General features: G+C 49.4%; 1 protein-coding gene across 2 annotated transcripts; it reads right to left on the bottom strand.

Annotated features, from left to right (window-relative positions):
* On the bottom strand, positions 1–21,028 carry LOC116944555 (CUB and zona pellucida-like domain-containing protein 1). 2 transcript variants are annotated; one of them, XM_032958245.2, is made up of 10 exons: positions 20,171–21,028; positions 18,217–18,464; positions 14,069–14,092; positions 13,611–13,813; positions 7,028–7,161; positions 4,989–5,115; positions 4,619–4,728; positions 3,346–3,442; positions 2,308–2,482; positions 1–775 (listed from the first exon to the last, which is right to left on the bottom strand). In XM_032958245.2, exons 2-10 carry the CDS (start codon positions 18,281–18,283, stop codon positions 627–629), a joined length of 1,086 nt encoding a protein of 361 aa, XP_032814136.2. In that variant the 5' UTR covers positions 18,284–18,464; positions 20,171–21,028; the 3' UTR covers positions 1–626. The 2 variants fall into 2 exon arrangements, with proteins under 2 accessions (XP_032814136.2, XP_032814137.2); XM_032958246.2 differs by lacking the exon at positions 20,171–21,028 and having other exon boundaries at positions 18,217–18,685.
* Between the last annotated feature and the right edge of the window lie 477 nt (positions 21,029–21,505).

The raw sequence follows: 21,505 nt of genomic DNA, 5'->3' as shown, positions 1-21,505 counted from the left end.
TTCTGCAGAGAAAAGCGTCTTTAATGAACAGACTTAAACAGACACCACACCCAGAGCAAGCACTCCCTCGGCTCTCTTTACTCAGGGCACCTTCCACTCACAGCAATCGACATTTTAAAATAATTATTTAATGAGAAGTACATTTACGCACTCTTCCCTTAACATTTTACAACGGAATTTAAGGCGCTCGATTACTCTTTACGAGTTCACTTGGTGGCCGCAGTCACTTGAAGACTTTTGCAAATGACTCACTCCAAAGGCGCATATTTTTTCCCCATACAGCCACACACAACACTTCTACCAGATCCTGGAATCAAATACATAGCCAGTGCTGCCTCTCTCAGGCCAGAGGCTGCAGAGCATCACCATCCTGGATCTTCCGTGATGCTGATGTTGCCCCGTCTTAACAAACGCATTTAAAATCAGGTGACGAATTTTCCATCCCACCACATTTCAATCAAAGTGTTATTATAGCATACCGTGCCTCTCGATCTCACGAAAGAGGTCGCCTTTGTGATCGGAGCTGCTCTCGAACAATGAGATACATGTGCAATTAGGCAGAAGGAAGGATTAGGAAGGAAGGTGCGAGCCCCTGGTTAAATAGTGCGCGACCTCTGGCCCCTTCTTCACTCCTCGGTGGGCACGAGAAGTTGGTACTGGACGCCGGCGCTGTGCATGCGGGAGATCTTCACCACGGCCACGCACACAGCGGCCACGGTCAGAGCAGCGGCGAGCGCGTACACCATTCCGGATAGCGAGCCGCTCACTTCGGAAGCTGCGGGGATAGTAAACACGGCAGTCACAACAACAACAACAAGTCCACCCCGCACCCATCAGATGGACGGGTCTCACCGGCCGGCACCCTGCGTGTGTTTTTGTTAACGTCGCTAATCGCATCGCAATTGTGCTGCCGTATAGTCAGGTCACTTAATGGCAGCAAAGCGAGATGTTAATGGTGAACAATCCTTGAGGATAATGATACCACCCACGTAACTGCTTCTGGCGTCTCCCAAGTGGGAACTCTCTGACACAATGCTAGATGTTTTGAAGTTTTGAGTCTGTAGAGAGTGGCGTTCCACATTGTCAAGCTTCTGATCTATGTGACCCCGAATATTTACGATGGTGAAGTGGGGTAGGAGAGACATTTCTGATAACAGGAGCGGCTCTCATGAAGAGATTCGCGTGCCAAGATTACATCGCAAGCTAACTCCATGTTGTGTCAAAGTAAGATACAATACTACTTTATTAATACACCAATTTATCCCATCAATCCAGCCATGTGGCACGTATTGTGGAATTTCCATCACCGACTCAGGATCCAATGTCAATAAACACTGCTCTTTCGCCTCTGTTAAGAGAGACAATGACTTTTGATTTTGAAGATCGATCTTTAAAAATGTTAATTCAAGCAAACTCGCTTCACCTCTATTGACAGCGACGAAATGAGCACTGCCTGAGAATGGTTTCATAATTGCTGCTTTTATTTAAAGTCTTATTTTACATGGAGATCGCTACGTTTAAGAGTTGTGCAGAAGATCACAATATTTATACACAATCGCAGCAATTTCTAGGGCTGCAATTGATCTTATGCTTTGATTCTGCCACTTGGTTCTTCAGAGAATCCTTGGGGATTTGTAGATAATGAGGAATTTATACACCGTGGCTACAACAGACAATATGATTTCTGAACAGCAGGGTACTGGAAACATTTTAAATATTGTTATCAGAGGGATATAATTTGTCATAAAGCTGCCCCACCCCTAACCCACTTTCCCCACCCACCAGTACCTATTGCTGTACATGCACTCCCAACCTGACCCATCTTCCACAACCCCCGCCACTACCCAAACCAGCCCAATCCCGTGTCCAAAGGAATGCAACTGGCCTAAAGAGGAAGGAGCGGGGCCTAAAGAGGAAGAAAATGGGGTCTACATAGGAAGGGGTGGGGTCTACTTAGGAAGGGGTGGGGTCTACATAGGAAGGGGTGGGGTCTACATAGGAAGGGGTGGGGTCTACTTAGGAAGGGGTGGGGTCTACATAGGAAAGGGTGGGGTCTACATAGGAAGGGGTGTGGTCTACTTAGGAAGGGGTGGGGCCTGAAAAGGAAGAGGTGGGGTCTAAAGAGGAAGGGCCAGGTTCTACAGAGGATGAACCTTCCCAGTTGATTCAAAGTAATGCAAGCAGAGTATCAAATACGTGCATCCGATGCCTTTTTTTATTATTGTTAACGAGGTGAGTTAACTTTTTTTGTTATATATTCTTCCACCGTATCGGAGATAACCGACTAATGAATCAACGTCCGTTCACCCTGGCGCGTCTTGCGGAGCAGCACGGGGCCCTGGGAGAGGTCCACTTTGTGCTCGGCGCGATTCTCCGGGCTGACGAGGTCACGCACGGACCGCTTGGACCGCACGCACCCTCGCCGGCAGCGCGAGCTCACGTCCGAGATGTTGCACACGCGCACGTTGCACTCCAGGTACACCTGCCCAGGGACAGTAACAGACACCCGATGTATCGATGTTTGTATGCTTGAACTTCTTTCGCACCATACATAGCCAACCGTGCTAATTGGAGTTGCCGATAGTAGTCGTGGTAGTAGTATCCTTTGTTTAACCAGGAGATGAGATACAGGCCAGTTGAGGCATACTATGTCACTTTGACCTCTTTTTCAAGGTTGACCTGGCTTACGTGAAGTCAATAAATACACAAGGAACTCCCTTCACAGGTGTGCATCATGTATATTCCACTGGAGTCGATTGCAGGTGATTTATTTCATTTTATTTGGACAATGGCACCAGCACACAATGGCTTTTGCTAATAACGTCACGGGATCTTTAACATCCAATGTATTAACATACTGTTACTACACCTGCAGTATTAATCAGGGTGGCTGCGGGATTTGGACCATGAACCGCTGCAACGAGCGGCTAGCGTGCCACCGCTAGACCATGCCAACCGGCGTGTTTGGGCCATGCCATGGACAGACTGGCCGATTTTTCGAATAACATCGCATTTTGTTTAACATCCACTGGGATTCAGACGACACGGGTTTTTTTTTTGCTAACACACACACATGGTATTCACCAGGGCGGCCACGGGATTTGTACCACCACATCTTGAGATTTCTCTGTTTGAGGGCTGCCTCAAAAGCATTCACCACTTTGTCCTGACAAACATCTGGGGGGGGGAAACTACTACCGTGTACTTTAGGATCGATGAATTCAGGGTCTGTACATCTGAATTGACTCTCCACAAGTGTACCATATGACTGTACATTTGAAACATCGGAGAGGCCACTTCATATACAAATGACATCTCGGATGAGGGCTCATGAGTCTTTTATACCTGAGAGCCGCTGAAGAACTCCACGCTCTGGAAGCTGAAGTGCTGCCTCTTCTCGTCGCCGCTGTAGTAGGTGGCGTAGGAAGGATCCACCTGGCACCTGCAGTTGGCAGATAAAGAGTCCACAAAACACAAGTTCCGAGGAGCAAGTTGTAGCAGACACGTTCATAATTACAATTTCAACAACCACATTCTGGGTGTTAAGCATGACACAAGTGCTCCCTCACTTTCTATAACAATTTTTTTAAAACATTATTTTTACCAGGTAAGGCCCACTGAGATATTTCCCTCTTTTTCAAAAATAATTAGGCTATCACAAATGATAGTCTAATGAAGTGGCTTATCATGCCGACATTTATAGCAGTCAAATACTCTAAAATACATTTTCTAAATGTGGAGGGAAAAACCGGTAGGACCTGAGAAAAATCCATGTGATCACGGGGAGAGAGACACGCACACTCCAAATATACAGCAGCAGCAGGCGTCAGGGTTGGGATCGAACCCACGACCTCCTGCATACCAGGCGAGGTAGATAACATCTCCTAGCCAACGTGATGATGATTATGAGAAAGAGACATGCAGACTCCAAATATACAGCAGGCGTCAGGGTCGGGATCGAACCCACGACCTCCTGCATACCAGGCGAGGTAGTTAACATCTCCTAGCCAACGTGATGATGATTATGAGAAAGAGACATGCAGACTCCAAATATACAGGAAACATCTTGCCACCACGGCACCCAACTTCGATTGAGCCCTTGGCTTTCTCCTTGATTTAGAATATTGATTCAGGGGGCAGGATTAAGTTCGACAATTGAACGTTGTTGTTATTTTTCTCTCATTTCTATTTCCTTATTTATCCCATGAGCCCAAATGTGTCAGTCGCATATAATTTCCATATAACTTGCACAAATCATAAATCATCAATAATGAAAACGTGCACGCATGATACAACGCATGTATCCTGAGCTGGAAATGTGTTTTTAATCGCTGAATAATCACATTGCCTGCTGGCCATACAAACGGGCCCTCCAATACTGCTATTGCATGCAGTATTGGACGGCAACATAGAATGAAATGGTAACTGTTATGAGAAAGAAAAAAAACGAATTCAAAGTTGAACGAGGGTCCACCTTGTGGCCTGGTTCCAGAACTGTGGCTGCTTCCTCACCCGTACCTCCGATTAGCACGGTTGGCTACGTACGGTGTGAAAGAAGTTCGCCGTACATAGATACATCCATAAAAAAAAGCATCGCTTTCGTTATTTCTTCTCTCACCCATCTCTAATTATGAAGTAGGACTCGCTGTCGGCGGCGCCTGGGTTCGGGGAAGCCTTGCACGTCTCCAGCAGGAGCTGCAGGCTGTTATCGTAGGAGTTGAGCAGGACCTGGTGAAATAAGAGGAATGCGTGGTCACTGGGTAGAAGTGAAAGTGGTCATTGGGTGACCCGGCCACTTGGGAGTCAGCCAAGTGCACAGTTGGCACGCCGTTCACGTAGCTGTGACGACTTCGGTTGAGCCCTTGGCTTTCACCGGCCCACGCGACCGATCCAGCAACCATGTGATGACGGTAGCCGTGGGCAGTGCCGCTTGTTACTCTGCCGTGCGACCGTGAGCGGTGCGCGCAACGCAAGCTCGTCTCTCCAACCTCTGCGTAGATCGGGGCTCCGAGGTCCACCTCGAATGGGTACGCGCGGACGGCCTGGCCGAAGGCCTGGCTGGTGTAGATCGCGATGCTCAGGTCGAAGGTGCCCGAGCTGTACTTGTCGTACACCCTGCAGCGAGACGGAGGGCACACAGACACCCGCAGTGACACGTCAGCGCCACCTGAAGGTCTTATAATGAGCCGCGCGTGTCGAGATGTTAACTACATCGCCTGGTATACAGGAAGTCGTCGGTTCGATCGCAACGCTGACACCTATATATTTGGCATGTCTTTCTCCCCGTGGTTATGTGGATTTTTCTCTGGGTCCTCCGGGTTTTCCTTTCACATTTAGAAACGTGCGTTTAGGGTATTTGGCCGCTATAAATTTCTACACGGTGAGCCACTTCGTTGGGCTATCATTTGTGAGAGCCAGGTCGCATCGGACAAAGAGCTACATAGCTCAGTGGGCTTTACCTGGTGAAATAAAAATAGCGTCGTTTTATAATTTTTGAGCAAGCATTGTAATCATGTGTTCCCAGGTGCATGCCACGCCCCCTGTCGCTCATCGTGGATTCATAACTGGGATTGACACAAATACATTAATCTGTCCCTTGTAATCTTACAATGCAGATTACAAGCGGCCGTTGTAGTTATTATGCTTGGATGGAATCAACGAGCCTCATGACTCTTTATTTAGGAGATTCCTGCCATGTTTTCGCAGTAGGGTGGCGATGATTATTACGTAGATTCCAAATGAGCATTTTTTGTAATTTTGGCAAGTTTGGACCATTGAATGATGCGATGGGATCTCATTAACGGCAAACTCGACAAGCAGGTGGCGTGTATCGTTGTGGTGAACACACCAGGCAACCAAAATCGAGTTTTTTTGGGTTAGATCGTGTAAATATATAAATGTGTCGTTAAAACCCGCCACCACCCGACACAGCCAACTAGTAAGGGTTGTCAGGTAAACAGAACGTGGCCAATTCGTCACTAGTACAGCACACCGGTGTGTTGGAGAGCCACGCCACAACATTTACAATGTGAGTACGACGTTTCGTCAGTAATTACAACTAGCTTCATCAGGCGACAGCCTGGTGACTGGAGTCATAACAGCACTCACCAGGCAAGTGAGTGCTGTTATGACTCCACTCACCAGGCAAGGGAGTGCTGTTATGACTCCACTCACCAGGCAAGTGAGTGGAGTCATAACAACACTCACCAGGCAAGGGAGTGGAGTCATAACAACACTCACCAAGCAAGGGAGTGCTGTTATGACTCTACTCACTAGGCAAGTGAGTGGAGTCATAACAACACTCACCAGGCAAGGGAGTGGAGTCATAACAACACTCACCAGGCAAGGGAGTGCTGTTATGACTCTACTCACTAGGCAAGTGAGTGGAGTCATAACAGTACTCACTAGGCAAGGGAGTGCTGTTATGACTCCACTCACTAGGCAAGTGAGTGAGTCATAACAGGACTCACTAGGCAAGGGAGTGCTGTTATGACTCCACTCACTAGGCAAGTGAGTGGAGTCATAACAACACTCACCAGGCAAGTGAGTGGAGTCATAACAACACTCACCAGGCAAGTGAGTGGAGTCATAACAGGACTCACTAGGCAAGGGAGTGCTGTTATGACTCCACTCACTAGGCAAGTGAGTGGAGTCATAACAACACTCACTAGGCAAGTGAGTGGAGTCATAACAACACTCACCAGGCAAGTGAGTGGAGTCATAACAGGACTCACTAGGCAAGGGAGTGCTGTTATGACTCCACTCACTAGGCAAGTGAGTGGAGTCATAACAACACTCACCAGGCAAGTGAGTGGAGTCATAACAACACTCACTAGGCAAGTGAGTGGAGTCATAACAACACTCACTAGGCAAGTGAGTGGAGTCATAACAACACTCACTAGGCAAGTGAGTGGAGTCATAACAACACTCACTAGGCAAGTGAGTGGAGTCATAACAGTACTCACTAGGCAAGTGAGTGCTGTTATGACTCCGGGGTGACGAACGCGCGACCCCCAGGCGAGGTCACCTGGGAGCGAAACTCGCGATGACCCTTCCCTCGGCGCCGACGTAGCAGTTCATGGGGATGCGCAGCTTCTTGGCTCTGGTTCCCGCCACGAATCCGTAGGCGGTGTTCGAGTAGTGAATGTTGTCATCGTGTGCCTGGGGCGGGGAGAGGGATTGAAGCAAGGGCGTCTCCAGCGCCTGTTGTGCACAGCCATGCTCGATCCACCGCTGAATTGCCTCCCCGACGTCGTCACCATCCCACGTGGGTCTTTGCGATGCCCCGGTAATCGACCTCTGTCTCTCCTGCACGTGACCTAAAATCTGACCCCTCGGTGTCCGAGGGCGGCGATGCCCCTGTCTGGCGTGTTGCCTTGTCGACTGGCAGTCCGTCATGGCTCTCGTCAATCCACCCTCGTCCCTTTCTCTCAGAGACGTATCCCGGCCCAAGCCCAACTTCACCTTTTAACTCCCCGGCCAATGTGCCGTGTCTCTGATGTGCGCCTTTTGTGCTGCCGAGATGCACGATGCGGATTTACCTTTTTCGTTCTCTCGGTCTAATTCGTCCGCCCGTCCGTTCGTTCGTTAGTCGCGCGCCTGGTCAGCGATGGACCGGTGCGCCAAACGTGTGACCTCTCACGTGAACTACTCTCGCTGCCGTACACCCGGCGGCTTGAGTCATTTGTTTGACCCACGGATCACGGAGGGGGTGGGTGGGGGCGGTCGCGGTCCTCACTTGGAACGTCGGCCCCCAACCGAAGTGGGCACAATTTGCTGCTGCAGTTTGATGAAGCAACAGCATCAAGGTGTGGCGATGTTGGTCCACACAGAGTGACGGCTGTCTCCCTCCGAGCGAGCTATCCATCGCTGGGACACCGTTCGCTTGCTCCTTTGTGCACTTTTGTTTTAGCATCGTTCCATTTTCCCTTCGTCCGTGTCCGCGTTTCCGATCCGTGTCATAACACGCACCGATTTAAAACTTTCGTTGACTCGGGTTTACTTTTGTATTGGATGCATTGGGCCGTATGCGGTCTGTCCTCATCACCTGCTGATTTTCCACAGCTTGCTGGCACGCGTCTGCACTACGTCAAGTTGATCCGAGTCTGCCCTCAATAAGCGATACACAATTACATCTTCCAGTAGCCATCCGACTGCCGTGATTGTGTTCACCAGACTTGTTGCACGTGACTTTTGTTTTGCTCACGCTTATTATTTAGCCCACATTTGCATTCTTCTCTGTTAAAGTTCAATAATTTCCTGGAGTTTATTTCCATTGGTTGTTGCAACGACTATGTCATTGGTGAATCTCAAATGGTTAATACTTGATTTGTTTTATTTTATGTGACTGCATTTCTTTCTCCAATCCATTTTTCCGATCATCATCTCAGTGCCAGTTTGACACGTAGTAGTAGTGGTAGGCCTTGGAGAACAATATTATCAGTAATGGAGGTTTTTGGATTATATTGCGTAAATATAAATGTCATTAAACCACGCGACACAGCCACAGATTTCTCCACAACTCTGGCTGTCCGCCTGTTGATGTTGGTTGTAATTACCGGTGAAACATCGTACTCGGATTGTTAATGTTGTGGGTTTACTCTCCAACACACCGGTGTGCTGAACTAGTAACGACTTGGCACGTTTTGATTAAATTACGTGACACTAAACCTTTCTAATTGGCTGTGTCGGGTGGTGGCGGGTTTACCGACACATTTCTACGTCTGCGATCTAACCCAAAGACACCTCCACTGTGGATCTTAGTTCCGCTTTGAATCGCCTATCCCAATTAGTGACATTTTGTTACTTTGTGCCATCTCGGTGCGTCTGGTCTATCATGAATCATGATACAGGGTCTTGATCACTTACGTCGTGATCAACGAGGTTATTTATATTCCGTGGTGTCAATCGAACCCTGTGCCTGATGGCATTAAGATCCTGTTTTGCACTTCCCATCAGAATAACACTTAAATACAAATCACACGCTGCACTGGCAATGCTGATCTTTCCCGTGTACTTTTACAACCGCAATTTGCTTTATGAATGACCATATCTATTTAAAATGTTCAAACATCTTACATGTTGTTGACGTCATTTAAAGTCAGTTTTATTCTAATGTTTTGTTTTATGTACAGTGTATTTGATGTGCGCATTCCACTCGAAATTATTTCCTCTCTCGCTGCATTTAAACCGCGGTGTTTAGTGTCAATGCTTCCAATGAATGATAAGGTTACAAAGTGCGTGTGTACTTCTCATCGTGCACACTGGATACACGGCTTATCGCGGTGACTCGAGGTTTGAGTCTCAGCTACTGACCGTGCCGTGTGTGTGTGCCTTGTGTGTGTGTGCCTTGTGTGTGTGTGCCGTGTGTGTGTGCCTTGTGTGTGCGTGCCTTGTGTGTGTGCCTTGTGTGTGCGTGCCTTGTGTGTGCGTGCCTTGTGTGTGCGTGCCTTGTGTGTGCGTGTGTGTGCCTTGTGTGTGCGTGCAGTGTGTGTGTGTGCCGTGTGTGTGCGTGTGTGTGTGTGCCTTGTGTGTGTGTGCCGTGTGTGTGTGTGTGCCGTGTGTGTGCCTTGTTTGTGCGTGCCGTGTGTGTGTGTGTGCCGTGTGTGTGCGTGTGTGTGCGTGCCGTGTGTGTGTGTGCCTTGTGTGTGTGCCTTGTGTGTGTGTGCCTTGTGTGTGTGTGCCTTGTGTGTGTGTGCCTTGTGTGTGCGTGCCGTGTGTGTGTGTGTGCCGTGTGTGTGTGCCTTGTGTGTGTGTGCGTGCCTTGTGTGTGCGTGCCGTGTGTGTGTGTGCCTTGTGTGTGCGTGCCTTGTGTGTGCGTGCCTTGTGTGTGCGTGTGTGTGCCTTGTGTGTGCGTGCCGTGTGTGTGTGTGCCGTGTGTGTGCGTGTGTGTGTGTGCCTTGTGTGTGTGTGCCGTGTGTGTGTGTGTGCCGTGTGTGTGCCTTGTTTGTGCGTGCCGTGTGTGTGTGTGTGCCGTGTGTGTGCGTGTGTGTGCGTGCCGTGTGTGTGTGTGCCTTGTGTGTGTGCCTTGTGTGTGTGTGCCTTGTGTGTGTGTGCCTTGTGTGTGTGTGCCTTGTGTGTGCGTGCCGTGTGTGTGTGTGTGCCGTGTGTGTGTGCCTTGTGTGTGTGTGCGTGCCTTGTGTGTGCGTGCCGTGTGTGTGTGTGCCTTGTGTGTGCGTGCCTTGTGTGTGCGTGCCTTGTGTGTGCGTGTGTGTGCCTTGTGTGTGTGGGTGTCTTGTGTGCGTGTGTGTGTGTACGTGTGTGTGTGCGTGCCGTGTGTGTGCGTGTGTGTGCGTGTGCCTTGTGTGTGTGTGTGCGTGCCGTGTGCGTGCGTCCCGTGTGTGTGCGCGTGCCGTGTGTGTGCGTGCCTTGTGTGTGTCGTGTGTGTGCGTGTGCCTTGTGTGTGTGTGCGTTCCGTGTGTGTGCGTGCCGTGTGTGTGCGTGTGCATGCCTTGCCACGAAACTACGACTTAGTGGTGGTCACGGGTTGCTGAGGAGATGGAGTCTGCCTCAGTGGCCCGCGATCACAAATCTCTATTTAACTCCATCAAAAAAGTAACCTGCAGCGCCACACCTATTACCATCATTAGGGGAAAAAACGGTGATCCAATCTCCGACCCCCAGGAACAGGTTTGCAGATTTGCTGAGCATTTCTGTGAGGTCCTGGGGGAGGGAAAATCCCTCAGCCAGGAAAACATTGTGGCACAAAGTGAGGATGACCCTGCTGAGGCTGCGGTGCCTCAAATATTGGAAGAAATCACCCCCTGTGAGTGGCTGGCTGAAGTGCCATCTGTTGAGGAAGTACTGAAGGCGATCTGGAGTCTGAGACCAGGAAAGGCAGCGGGCAGAGATGATCTCCCAAGCGAAATGCTGAGGGAGGATGGCGTTTGTGCACAGACTGCCCTATATGACATCATAACAACAGTCTGGACCACTGGACGGGTTCCGCAGGATTGGAAGGATGCCCTGGTGGTCCCCCTCTTTAAGAAGGGGGACCGCACAGACTGTAACAACTACAGGGGCATCTCACTCCTCAGTGTGCCGGGAAAGGTCCTGGCAAGGATTATTCAACATCGCCTTGCCAGGCACGCTGAGGAGAGGCTTGCGGAGCCCTAATGCGGTTTCAGGAAAGGGCGGTCCTGCACAGATGCCATATTTTCTGTCCGTCTGCTACAGCAGAGGTGTAGGGAATTCCAACAAGACCTACATCTCTGCTTTATTGACCTGGTCAAGGCCTATGATACCATCAGTAGGCCTGGGCTCTGGGTCGTTCTTCGTGCTTTTGGAGTACCTGACCCTCTGCTCACGATCATTAAGGACCTTCATGATGGTGAGCGGGCCCGGATAAAACTACGTGGCCGGGAGTCAGAGCCATTCCCTGTACACCTTGGGGTGCGACAGGGATGTCCTCTGGCTCCCACATTATTTAACATCTATTTTGACCACGTAGTTCGTGAAGCCTTCAATAGCTGTACCGGGGGAATCTCCATATGGTACAGATATAATGGGAGGCTAATCGATGCCCGGGTGCGGTCAAGGGATGGCTCCCTATTGCTCAACCACGTTATGTATGCTGATGATTTGGTAATAGCTGCTCAGTCAGAGGAGGAGTTGGAGACGCTGCTGCTGAGACTGGAGCGTGCCACTAAGAGGTGGGGCCTTACCATCAGCCCCACCAAAACTAAGCACCTGCCTGGGTATTTTGTACCATCGGACACTCCACCCCCACAACTCCCAATCGGTGATGGGGCAGTTGTGGAGAGAGTGAAGAGTTTCCCATACCTGGGCAGTGTGCTTATGACTGGCTCCAGTTTAACAGCAGAGGTCTCACTCCGAATCAGTCGAGCGGCAATATCTTTTCATCGGTTGCGTAACGCTGTGTGGAAGCTACCTGGTCTGTCGCTCCGCACTAAGCTTCAGGTCTTCTCGGCCACGGTCATTCCCTCCCTTCTCTACGCTTGCGAAACGTGGACCCCCCTAATGGAACATCTTCGCCGGTTAGAAACATTTAGGCTGGCCTGCCTACGATCCATCCTGGGTTTAACCAGACTGGATTGTGTGAGGAGCTCACAAATCCTTGAAAGATCTGGGCAGGGTCCCATCGGTGAGCTCCTCCGGCAGGCAAGGCTGCGATGGCTGGGTCATGTAGCCCGCATGCCCAGCCACCGCATGCCGAAACAGCTTTTGTTTGGCCGGATTGAGGGGGCTAAGCGGGCGCGGCACGGGCTAGAGAAGAGATGGAGTGATGTGGTACAGGAGGACGTGGAGCTGAGTGGACTTGCCGATGACTGGTACCAGCGGTGTCAAGATCGGCCTCTGTGGAGGAGGCTCGTGAAGGATGCTACTGGGCAGTTGGAGGCAGTCGCCCTCCAACAACAACGGAGGGCGGAGGAGCGACGCTCACAACAGCGAGCGGAGCACCGGGTGGCTAAAGCACAGCAGGTTGGCACAGTAGGGGGCATAGGTGGTGCATCAGCCAGTCATCTCAGTCAGTCGACCCGTGGCACCTGGGTCTGCCCCGTGACCTCCTGCCAGCGGGCGTTCGACACTTCACGTGGCCTCAGGGTGCACATGGCCTGGCACAAGCGTCGTGGTGACGTCACCGCCACTTAGTGGCGAATGGCGGTTGTTGTTGTGTGTATGTGTCTGTGTGTGTGTTCATTATGCAAGAGATGTGCCGCCTCCTCCTGGCTCTGCAAACCACGTGGATAAGACTCCTGGCCACGCGTTGACAACGATGGCGAACAAGTGGAGACTTTTTGACTTTTTGAAGCTATTAACAAACATTTGTTATCATGTTACAGTGTAGTTGCCGTTCTTTTCCCATTAAAAACGATAGTCCCATATAAGTGTTAAGGGGCCGTCCATAAATGACATCACGCGATTTTGGACGATTTTTGACCCCCCCCCCCCCCTTGTCACACGGCGTCACAAAAAGTCAGACCCCCCCCCCCTCAAATATGACGTCACAAAGCTCTGCCCCCCCCAAAAAAATAAAAAACATGCTTCAAATCGCTTCAAACTATTGTCATTGTAGTGCGTATTTAATGTGGCGCTGCACTCTAATGTTGTAGTAGAAAACATTTATTAAGAAGTCTATTTAATTAAGTAGAACGTATTGTCTATATTTATTTGAAGTTGGGCATTTTCATGTGACGTCACATTTCTCAACCCCCCCCCCTCGTCACACATCGTCACAAATGTCTGACCCCTCCCCCCCGCTAGGTGCGTGACGTCATTTATGGACGGTCCCCAACATTCCTTTGAGGCACCCTGTATTGTGGGGAACGGTGGTGCAGCGGTTAGCGCTACGCTGCGCTACGAACCCGGCAGAGAACCCGAGTTCGATTCCCGCTCACGGCCACCACCAACGGTGGCGATCCTGCGCCTCCACTCAGTCTCAATTGAGTACCTGGTGCAGCGGTGTGTGAACATCGTCACTGGGGAGACAAAGGCGGCCGGGCGTGGTGCTGGCCACCCACCCCCTCGTGTAGCGTGCCGTGTGCCCGGCCTTCACAGGCGCTGCTGCTCGCTAACAGCGCCTGCCCCGGCAGTCTGTTAAGGCCACTGGGAGTCATCGTTGTCTTTGTGCGAACACCGCGGATAATGACCTGCGAGGTGGAGCCACAGGCGAGCAGGTCGGTGTGCAGGACCAGGTACTGCCCCGAGATGGAGCCACGGCACGAGGGATCCTCCAGGTGGACGTCGGACGGCGAGAGGCCGAGCTCGCTCAGTTCGCTCAGCGGGATCTGCAGCTCCATGTAGCGCGACGTGCAGTTCATCAGCTCGCCCCGTCTCGTCGCCGACAACGTCACTGATGGTGTTGGCGACACGAAGTGGAACAAAGCGGGCCAGGGTATTCAGACGATGGCGAGGTTGTGTCTCGGGCCGACTGGGTGTAGAGACGTCGGGAGCACCGCTGGCTGCGTAGGGTGCGAAAGAAGTTCAACGTGCGCGCGTGCATGCACCCAGTTCGCTCGCGGTTGAAGAGATCATTGTGCACATGTCCACGGCTAAAAGGAGACATGCTCAGTCATTAGCTCTGAATCCCCAAAGTTGTGTTTCTTACCGGCAGCAGCGGAGGTCGGTGGTTCTGCTCCACGTGGGGGTGATGATGATGGTGGTGGTGGCGGTGATTCCATTAAAACAACAAAATGCAAACAATTGATTAACACTTGGGGTGACACTTATTCCGTGTCAGTGATTTATTATTTTTTATCTCGCTTGTTCAAGGCAAGAGGTGAGATACACTCGGGTGTCGTTCCCCCCCCCCCCCCCCACAAGCAGCTGCTTGAAGTGGAGCTATTGGAACAGTGGAAGTGGAACTATTTGAACTGTGGAAGTGGAACTATTAGAACTGTGGAAGTGGAACTATTAGAACTGTGAAAGTGGAGCTATTGGAACTGTGGAAGTGGAACTATTGGAGCTGTAGAAGTGGAACTATTGGAGCTGTAGAAGTTGAACTATTGGAACTGTGGAAGTGGAACTATTTGAACTGTGGAAGTGGAACTATTTGAACTGTGGAAGTGGAACTATTGGAGCTGTAGAAGTGGAACTATTGGAGCTGTAGAAGTGGAACTATTGGAACTGTGGAAGTGGAACTTTTTGAACTGTGGAAGTGGAACTATTAGAACTGTGGAAGTGGAGCTATTGGAGCTGTAGAAGTGGAACTATTGGAGCTGTGGAAGTGGAACTATTGGAACTGTGGAAGTGGAACTATTGGAGCTGTGGAAGTGGAACTATTGGAGCTGTAGAAGTGGAACTATTAGAACTGTGGAAGTGGAGCTATTTGAACTGTGGAAGTGGAACTATTGGAACTGTGGAAGTGGAACTTTTTGAACTGTGGAAGTGGAACTATTAGAACTGTGGAAGTGGAGCTATTGGAGCTGTAGAAGTGGAACTATTGGAGCTGTGGAAGTGGAACTATTGGAACTGTGGAAGTGGAACTATTGGAGCTGTGGAAGTGGAACTATTGGAGCTGTAGAAGTGGAACTATTAGAACTGTGGAAGTGGAGCTATTTGAACTGTGGAAGTGGAACTATTGGAGCTGTAGAAGTGGAACTATTGGAGCTGTAGAAGTTGAACTATTGGAACTGTGGAAGTGGAACTATTTGAACTGTGGAAGTGGAACTATTTGAACTGTGGAAGTGGAACTATTGGAGCTGTAGAAGTGGAACTATTGGAGCTGTAGAAGTGGAACTATTGGAACTGTGGAAGTGGAACTTTTTGAACTGTGGAAGTGGAACTATTAGAACTGTGGAAGTGGAGCTATTGGAGCTGTAGAAGTGGAACTATTGGAGCTGTGGAAGTGGAACTATTGGAACTGTGGAAGTGGAACTATTGGAGCTGTGGAAGTGGAACTATTGGAGCTGTAGAAGTGGAGCTATTGGAACTGTGGAAGTGGAACTATTAGAACTGTGGAAGTGGAGCTATTGGAGCTGTAGAAGTGGAACTATTAGAACTGTGGAAGTGGAACTATTGGAACTGTGGAAGTGGAACTATTTGAACTGTGGAAGTGGAACTATTTGAGCTGTAGAAGTGGAACTATTGGAGCTGTAGAAGTGGAACTATTGGAACTGTGGAAGTGGAACTTTTTGAACTGTGGAAGTGGAACTATTGGAGCTGTAGAAGTGGAACTATTGGAGCTGTAGAAGTGGAACTATTGGAACTGTGGAAGTGGAACTATTTGAACTGTGGAAGTGGAACTATTTGAACTGTGGAAGTGTAACTATTTGAACTGTGGAAGTGGAACTATTTGAACTGTGGAAGTGGAACTATTGGAGCTGTAGAAGTGGAACTATTGGAGCTGTAGAAGTGGAACTATTAGAACTGTGGAAGTGGAACTATTGGAACTGTGGAAGTGGAACTATTTGAACTGTGGAAGTGGAACTATTTGAACTGTGGAAGTGGAGCTATTGGAGCTGTAGAAGTGGAACTATTGGAGCTGTGGAAGTGGAACTATTGGAACTGTGGAAGTGGAACTATTGGAGCTGTGGAAGTGGAACTATTGGAGCTGTAGAAGTGGAGCTATTGGAACTGTGGAAGTGGAACTATTAGAACTGTGGAAGTGGAGCTATTGGAGCTGTAGAAGTGGAACTATTAGAACTGTGGAAGTGGAACTATTGGAACTGTGGAAGTGGAACTATTTGAACTGTGGAAGTGGAACTATTTGAGCTGTAGAAGTGGAACTATTGGAGCTGTAGAAGTGGAACTATTGGAACTGTGGAAGTGGAACTTTTTGAACTGTGGAAGTGGAACTATTGGAGCTGTAGAAGTGGAACTATTGGAGCTGTAGAAGTGGAACTATTGGAACTGTGGAAGTGGAACTATTTGAACTGTGGAAGTGGAACTATTTGAACTGTGGAAGTGTAACTATTTGAACTGTGGAAGTGGAACTATTTGAACTGTGGAAGTGGAACTATTGGAGCTGTAGAAGTGGAACTATTGGAGCTGTAGAAGTGGAACTATTAGAACTGTGGAAGTGGAGCTATTGGAACTGTGGAAGTGGAACTATTGGAACTGTGGAAGTGGAACTAGTGGAACTGTGGAAGTGGAACTAGTGGAACTGTGGAAGTGGAGCTATTGGAACTGTGGAAGTGGAACTATTGGAGCTGTAGAAGTGGAACTATTAGAACTGTGGAAGTGGAACTAGTGGAACTGTGGAAGTGGAGCTATTGGAACTGTGGAAGTGGAGCTATTGGAACTGCCTCGGAAGAAACGTCCAGAGCAGCACCTCGCTGGGTGTTATAAATAAATGGATGGCTCCCCTCACTGCCCCGACCATGGCACGCCGTGGCACGGCCAGGCGTGCCAGGCAGGGCACGGGGGCCGCTGCTGTGTCACGCGCAGGGAGTGGGGACGAACTGAAAGCTCGTAACCGTTAACCGGTAAAAAAAACGTTAAAGAATCAGAATTTCTATGCCCGGAATAATTTGATTGAGCGTTAGCGCTCTTTCTTCGCACACGTCCAAAGGTCGTGAATTATGAAATGAGATGGTCACGCGGGGGGGGGGGTGTACTAGAAAGACGAACGTTCGATAGCACAATGCACACTCACTGCAATACAAAGCTCAGTTGAGAAGCCACTTGCACCAACAACATTGCAGTGAACGCAAACAGAGACGGTGTTCTTCGTGATTACCGTTCAAAACACGTTTTATTTTCTGCTCCATCGTCTACCCAACAGAGTCTAGCCTCCCAGAGCACCAACACATTAGCAGCTGTGTCGAAGTCACTACCACGTGTACCCCCGGTACTATCACAGCAAAGGAGCGTTTGGCATAGGACGAGGCATCCCCAAGATTGTTGGGGAACTGTCATAAGTTGTGTCAGTGATGGCTGAGTCATCATTAGGGTGGCCGAATTTTCAAACTCATTTCTTGAGAAGTGCTTTTTTTGCCTCTAGTTTGTCGTCCTTCCCTCGTACACCTCCGATTAGCACGGTTGGCTACGCACGGTGCGAAAGAATTTCAACGTACAAACGACTGCGGTCACAGGCGTCAAAACTCACGCAAATTCCCCAACAACCTTGAAAATGTCTGTCCCGTCTCAAACGCTCCTCGATGCTTCAATACAAAGGCCACCACCTTATCATGGGAAACTTTGCTTCGTGGTGTACCACAAGGCTCCTCCTTCGTCCTCCGCTCTCCCCAGAACGTCTCCTTCCACTTGGCCAAATAATCTCCAGGTTCGGCAGTGGCCACCGTTGCCACACTGATGACACCCGCCTCTACCATGAACGGCGATTTGCTGTTTGTTGATGTGTGTTCAATGTTTGTTGATGTGTGTTCAATGTTTGTTGATGTGTGTTCAATGTTTGTTGATGTGTGTTCAATGTTTGTTGATGTGTGTTCAATGTGTGTTGATGTGTGTTCAATGTTTGTTGATGCGTGTTCAATGCACTATAAATCAATGGGGTGGGGGGGGGTTGCAGGTTGAATTCATTTCTACCGATTTTGTTTTAGATGTTTGAACACGTTTCCATCGCAAAATAGACGTTTCACGATTATCATTATGACGAGTGCACGTGTGACTATCACTTATTTTTTAAATGACAACTACTTTTAGAAGACAATCAAAATCACTGTTACGAACGTCGCATTATTTCTCAACGAGGCCCACTTGCTGGCGGCCCCCCTCAAACCGCAAATGTCCATCAACGATCCGTCGGCTAGTTGGCAACATTAAATTAAGAGCCTCCGTGAGTTTCAAACTTACGAGCATCTCCTTGAGAGATGAAAGTCGCGACCGCGACCATCAGCAGCGGGCAGAACGCGAGTCGCATGGCGAGAGAAGGGGACGGGCAGCCAACAGCCCGTTCCGTCTCTTACTCGGTTGGTTTGTTGTGCCTCTCGGACTCGGACGCACGCCACACGCTGCTCTCTTCTCGGCGTTTGACGAGCGTCAGGGTGAGGGATGGAGGTCGCGGATTTGTGCCGTGGTTGATGGTAGATCGTTTGTGGCGGCTGTGGTGGGAGGGGAACAAAGGTTTGAGGGTTCAAAGCTTTGTGATAAGGTTTTTGGTTCACGTCAGATCTTACAGGAACTCAAATTGTCTGGCTTTTCCAGTCCTCGTGTGCCCTTTGTTAATATTCATTTACATAAATAGTAAGTATCGTAGCCTGCACGCCAAACCACCCGGGGCATTCATTCGAAAGTCAACTCCCCCCCCTGGAGCTGTGTGTCATCCAAGTGCAAATCGATGGCCAGATTAACAACTAAAATGCAGTCACGAGGTGGCCGAGCGGCTCAGAGATCAGTGAACTGAGTTGGCACCTCTGAGTACCTGAGTTCGAATCCAGGCAGCCGCCTGGGATTAGACTGCATTCTGCAACGCGGCACGCGGACAAAAAGTCCTCACGTTAAACGAGGTTCTAGCCTCACTTGGATTCAATTCCAGCTCTGAGAAGGAAGTTATTGGTTTGGCAGCAATGCATCTGAACCTTCGGTTTAATATGCCGAGTGGGTGTGGAACGTGCTTCCATCTACTCCTGTTGTGGCCCAGAGGTCAGAGGAAGAAATCGCCTCGGAGGTGGCTCTGTAGGCTCTGCTTCCGTGGGCCATTCTCAAACCAGAGGGTCGCACTGCTCTGCATGGGACCCGCGTGGGAATATCATCACGTGACGTGATGCCGATGGCACGATCAGAACAGAATTGGGAGAAAATGACCAAACATTTAATAAGTGAATGAAAATACAAGGCATCTTTTGCTGCGACATTTTTAAATGTTCAGTTTATTTGGATAAAATCACCAAGTTGTAAGATAATGTTATGGCTTAGTTTGGCTAAACAGCTCGAATCTACCAACGTATATTGGAAAACATACGCGTGTACTTATCTTCATGAAGTAATATAGGGTATTCACGAATTCAAAATGTAACAAATGCAGCATCTTCTGGGTTCTTTCGGTAAAGTCACGTAGAATGGATATAAAATAAAAATAATAATAACAATAAAATTCTCACGACGTTTCGGCCACAACACAAGTAGCCTTCCTCAGGTGAAGAAACAGGACTGTCCGGAAGACAGCGCTGTCTCGCTCGACTAATCGAAGCAATAATGAACGCACGGATCAATTATCCCAAAAGTTGATAGTTACAGTTCTACTTAGTTGGACACTTTAGGTGCCGTTTGCTGCGAAATATATGGCAGCAAATACGGTCCATTCTCCTATAACGCGATATTTGCGTTCCTGAAGAACACCGCGCTATGGAAAAATCGCGTTATAATTATAATAATAACAACAATTAGGGGGTTAGGGGGTAGTAGGTTTCTAAACACCAACATGACTGACATATTTCATGATAACTTGCTTTATAATTATTGCAAATCGAGACATATATTGTAGGGTAAAGCACAGCCCGTGATAACGCGTGAGACGCGTACGCAGACTGAACAAAGACGGAGGCACGTGGGTAGCATCTAGAAGCATCCAGCATCATCCCACTGCCTTGTGCGATGATGCTGTGCTGTACGACCGCTTATTCCTACTCGCGCCACGTGGTTCCGTTCACTCGATCGCATTCACGTAAAAATAAAAAATGTGTTCCCTAATATTCACTCTATGAAATCAGCATTATAGCAGAACGATCTGTATACAGTTATCGACACCATCGCGATAGAAATACCGTATCGGCATGCATTCAGGGGCACGATGAGAAATACTGCTTACGAGGTGTTTCCAAAGCACAGCATGCCAGCTGCAGACCCTTTTCTGTACTCGACTAGTCGTGGCTGGCTGGCTGGCATATCAAACTCATTGCCGAGTAAGAAGAGAGGGCAGCCCTGTCTACATCAAACTGGCTTGCGTACAGCTGGACAGCGCGATGCAGAACGGGAAGCAGCGTCACGGGTTTAGCAACAAATGCGTGCGCCCTCTTTGTCAATCTCCACTGCTGGGCGAGGACTTGGCCATGCCACCGTGCTCGCCTGAGCAGGTTGGTGAAAGCGGTCGGGGTGGTCAGGACTGGTTCAGATTCGCACGCTTGGCCACGTACTGGTGCCAAATGAGTTCGACCGTCCGCACGCATCACGCGCCATGAACTCAACTCGGGTTGGCGGAGTTCTCGGCGTGACCTGTAGCCCACTCTGCCACTGCTCCTAAACACGTGGCCTAGGAACAAACCGCTGGCTACGTCTGCGTAAGATGTTTAGATTAGAATAACACGAAAAAAGTAGCAAAATAGGTAGCAGACGATGTTTCTTGCGCATGTCCATCCCTCCATAATATATTACACTTGAAAAATGTACACCACCCATTGGCCCCACGGCCTTCTCTGGGAGTGCATCGTAATTTCAGTACAAGCAATGCCTGGACTGGTGGGGCTTTGCTTGAATCAACGTGGCCAGCAAACAACCCAAACTCACAGAGGCTTTTGTTCTGGAAGGTGTCTCCCTGTCTCCCTGTGGGGGTTGGGGAAGAAACTCAATCTTTAAAATATATAGTGGCGCAGGTGCCAATACGGGCACAGAATAACAAGTTCTGTCGCGCCTTAACATGCCGAGCCGTTACCAGGGCTCTGCACAAACAACTTGAACACAAATAAAGCACGTGGCATTTAGTGCGTTACCGCGAGAATGAAATGTAGCGACGCGTGCATCTATAGAAAAAGCGAGGCATTGTGAGTCAGGTCTGCGAGTGTCGGTAATGACTCGGATGCGGGTGGGGGGGGTGCCAGTCGCAATCTTTTAAAGAGCCACCGCGTGCGGTTCCGGAGGCTCAGGTTTCCTTCTGACCCCTGGACTCGGCGGTCACCGTGGGGGTTGAGGTGCCCCAGCCAGCGGATCGTGGCAGTCGCCAACAGTGGAGACTCGCAGGCCCATGACTGTCTGCACGGTGCTGTCGTGCAACTATTGGTTCACCGCAAGCCGAGTTTGTTGAAATTCTTTCGCACCGTACGTAGCCAACCGCGCTAAGCTAAACGCAAAAAAAAAGTTCTTAAAGAAATGAGTTTGTCGATCTATACGATTTACAAGTGGCACAGCTCCCAGTGGCTTGCTAACATCG

This window comes from Petromyzon marinus, chromosome 21 (genome assembly GCF_048934315.1).
Source record: "Petromyzon marinus isolate PM22_M1 ecotype Great Lakes invasive population chromosome 21, UKy_Petmar_22M1.pri1.0, whole genome shotgun sequence".
Classification (NCBI taxonomy): domain Eukaryota; kingdom Metazoa; phylum Chordata; class Hyperoartia; order Petromyzontiformes; family Petromyzontidae; genus Petromyzon; species Petromyzon marinus.
Note: the sequence above shows the minus strand (reverse complement) of the source record. Positions and strands in the feature narration are given on the sequence as shown.

Excerpts from the sequence above, each read along its gene's own strand:
- LOC116944555 (XM_032958245.2), bottom strand. The coding sequence starts at position 18,283 with ATGCGACTCGCGTTCTGCCCGCTGCTGATGGTCGCGGTCGCGACTTTC. Across the intron at positions 7,162-13,610 it reads CCTGTGGCTCCACCTCGCAG|GCACACGATGACAACATTCA; the intron begins GTCATTATCCGC and ends TCCCCGCCCCAG. Across the intron at positions 776-2,307 it reads GCTCCGCAAGACGCGCCAGG|CTTCCGAAGTGAGCGGCTCG; the intron begins GTGAACGGACGT and ends CTATCCCCGCAG.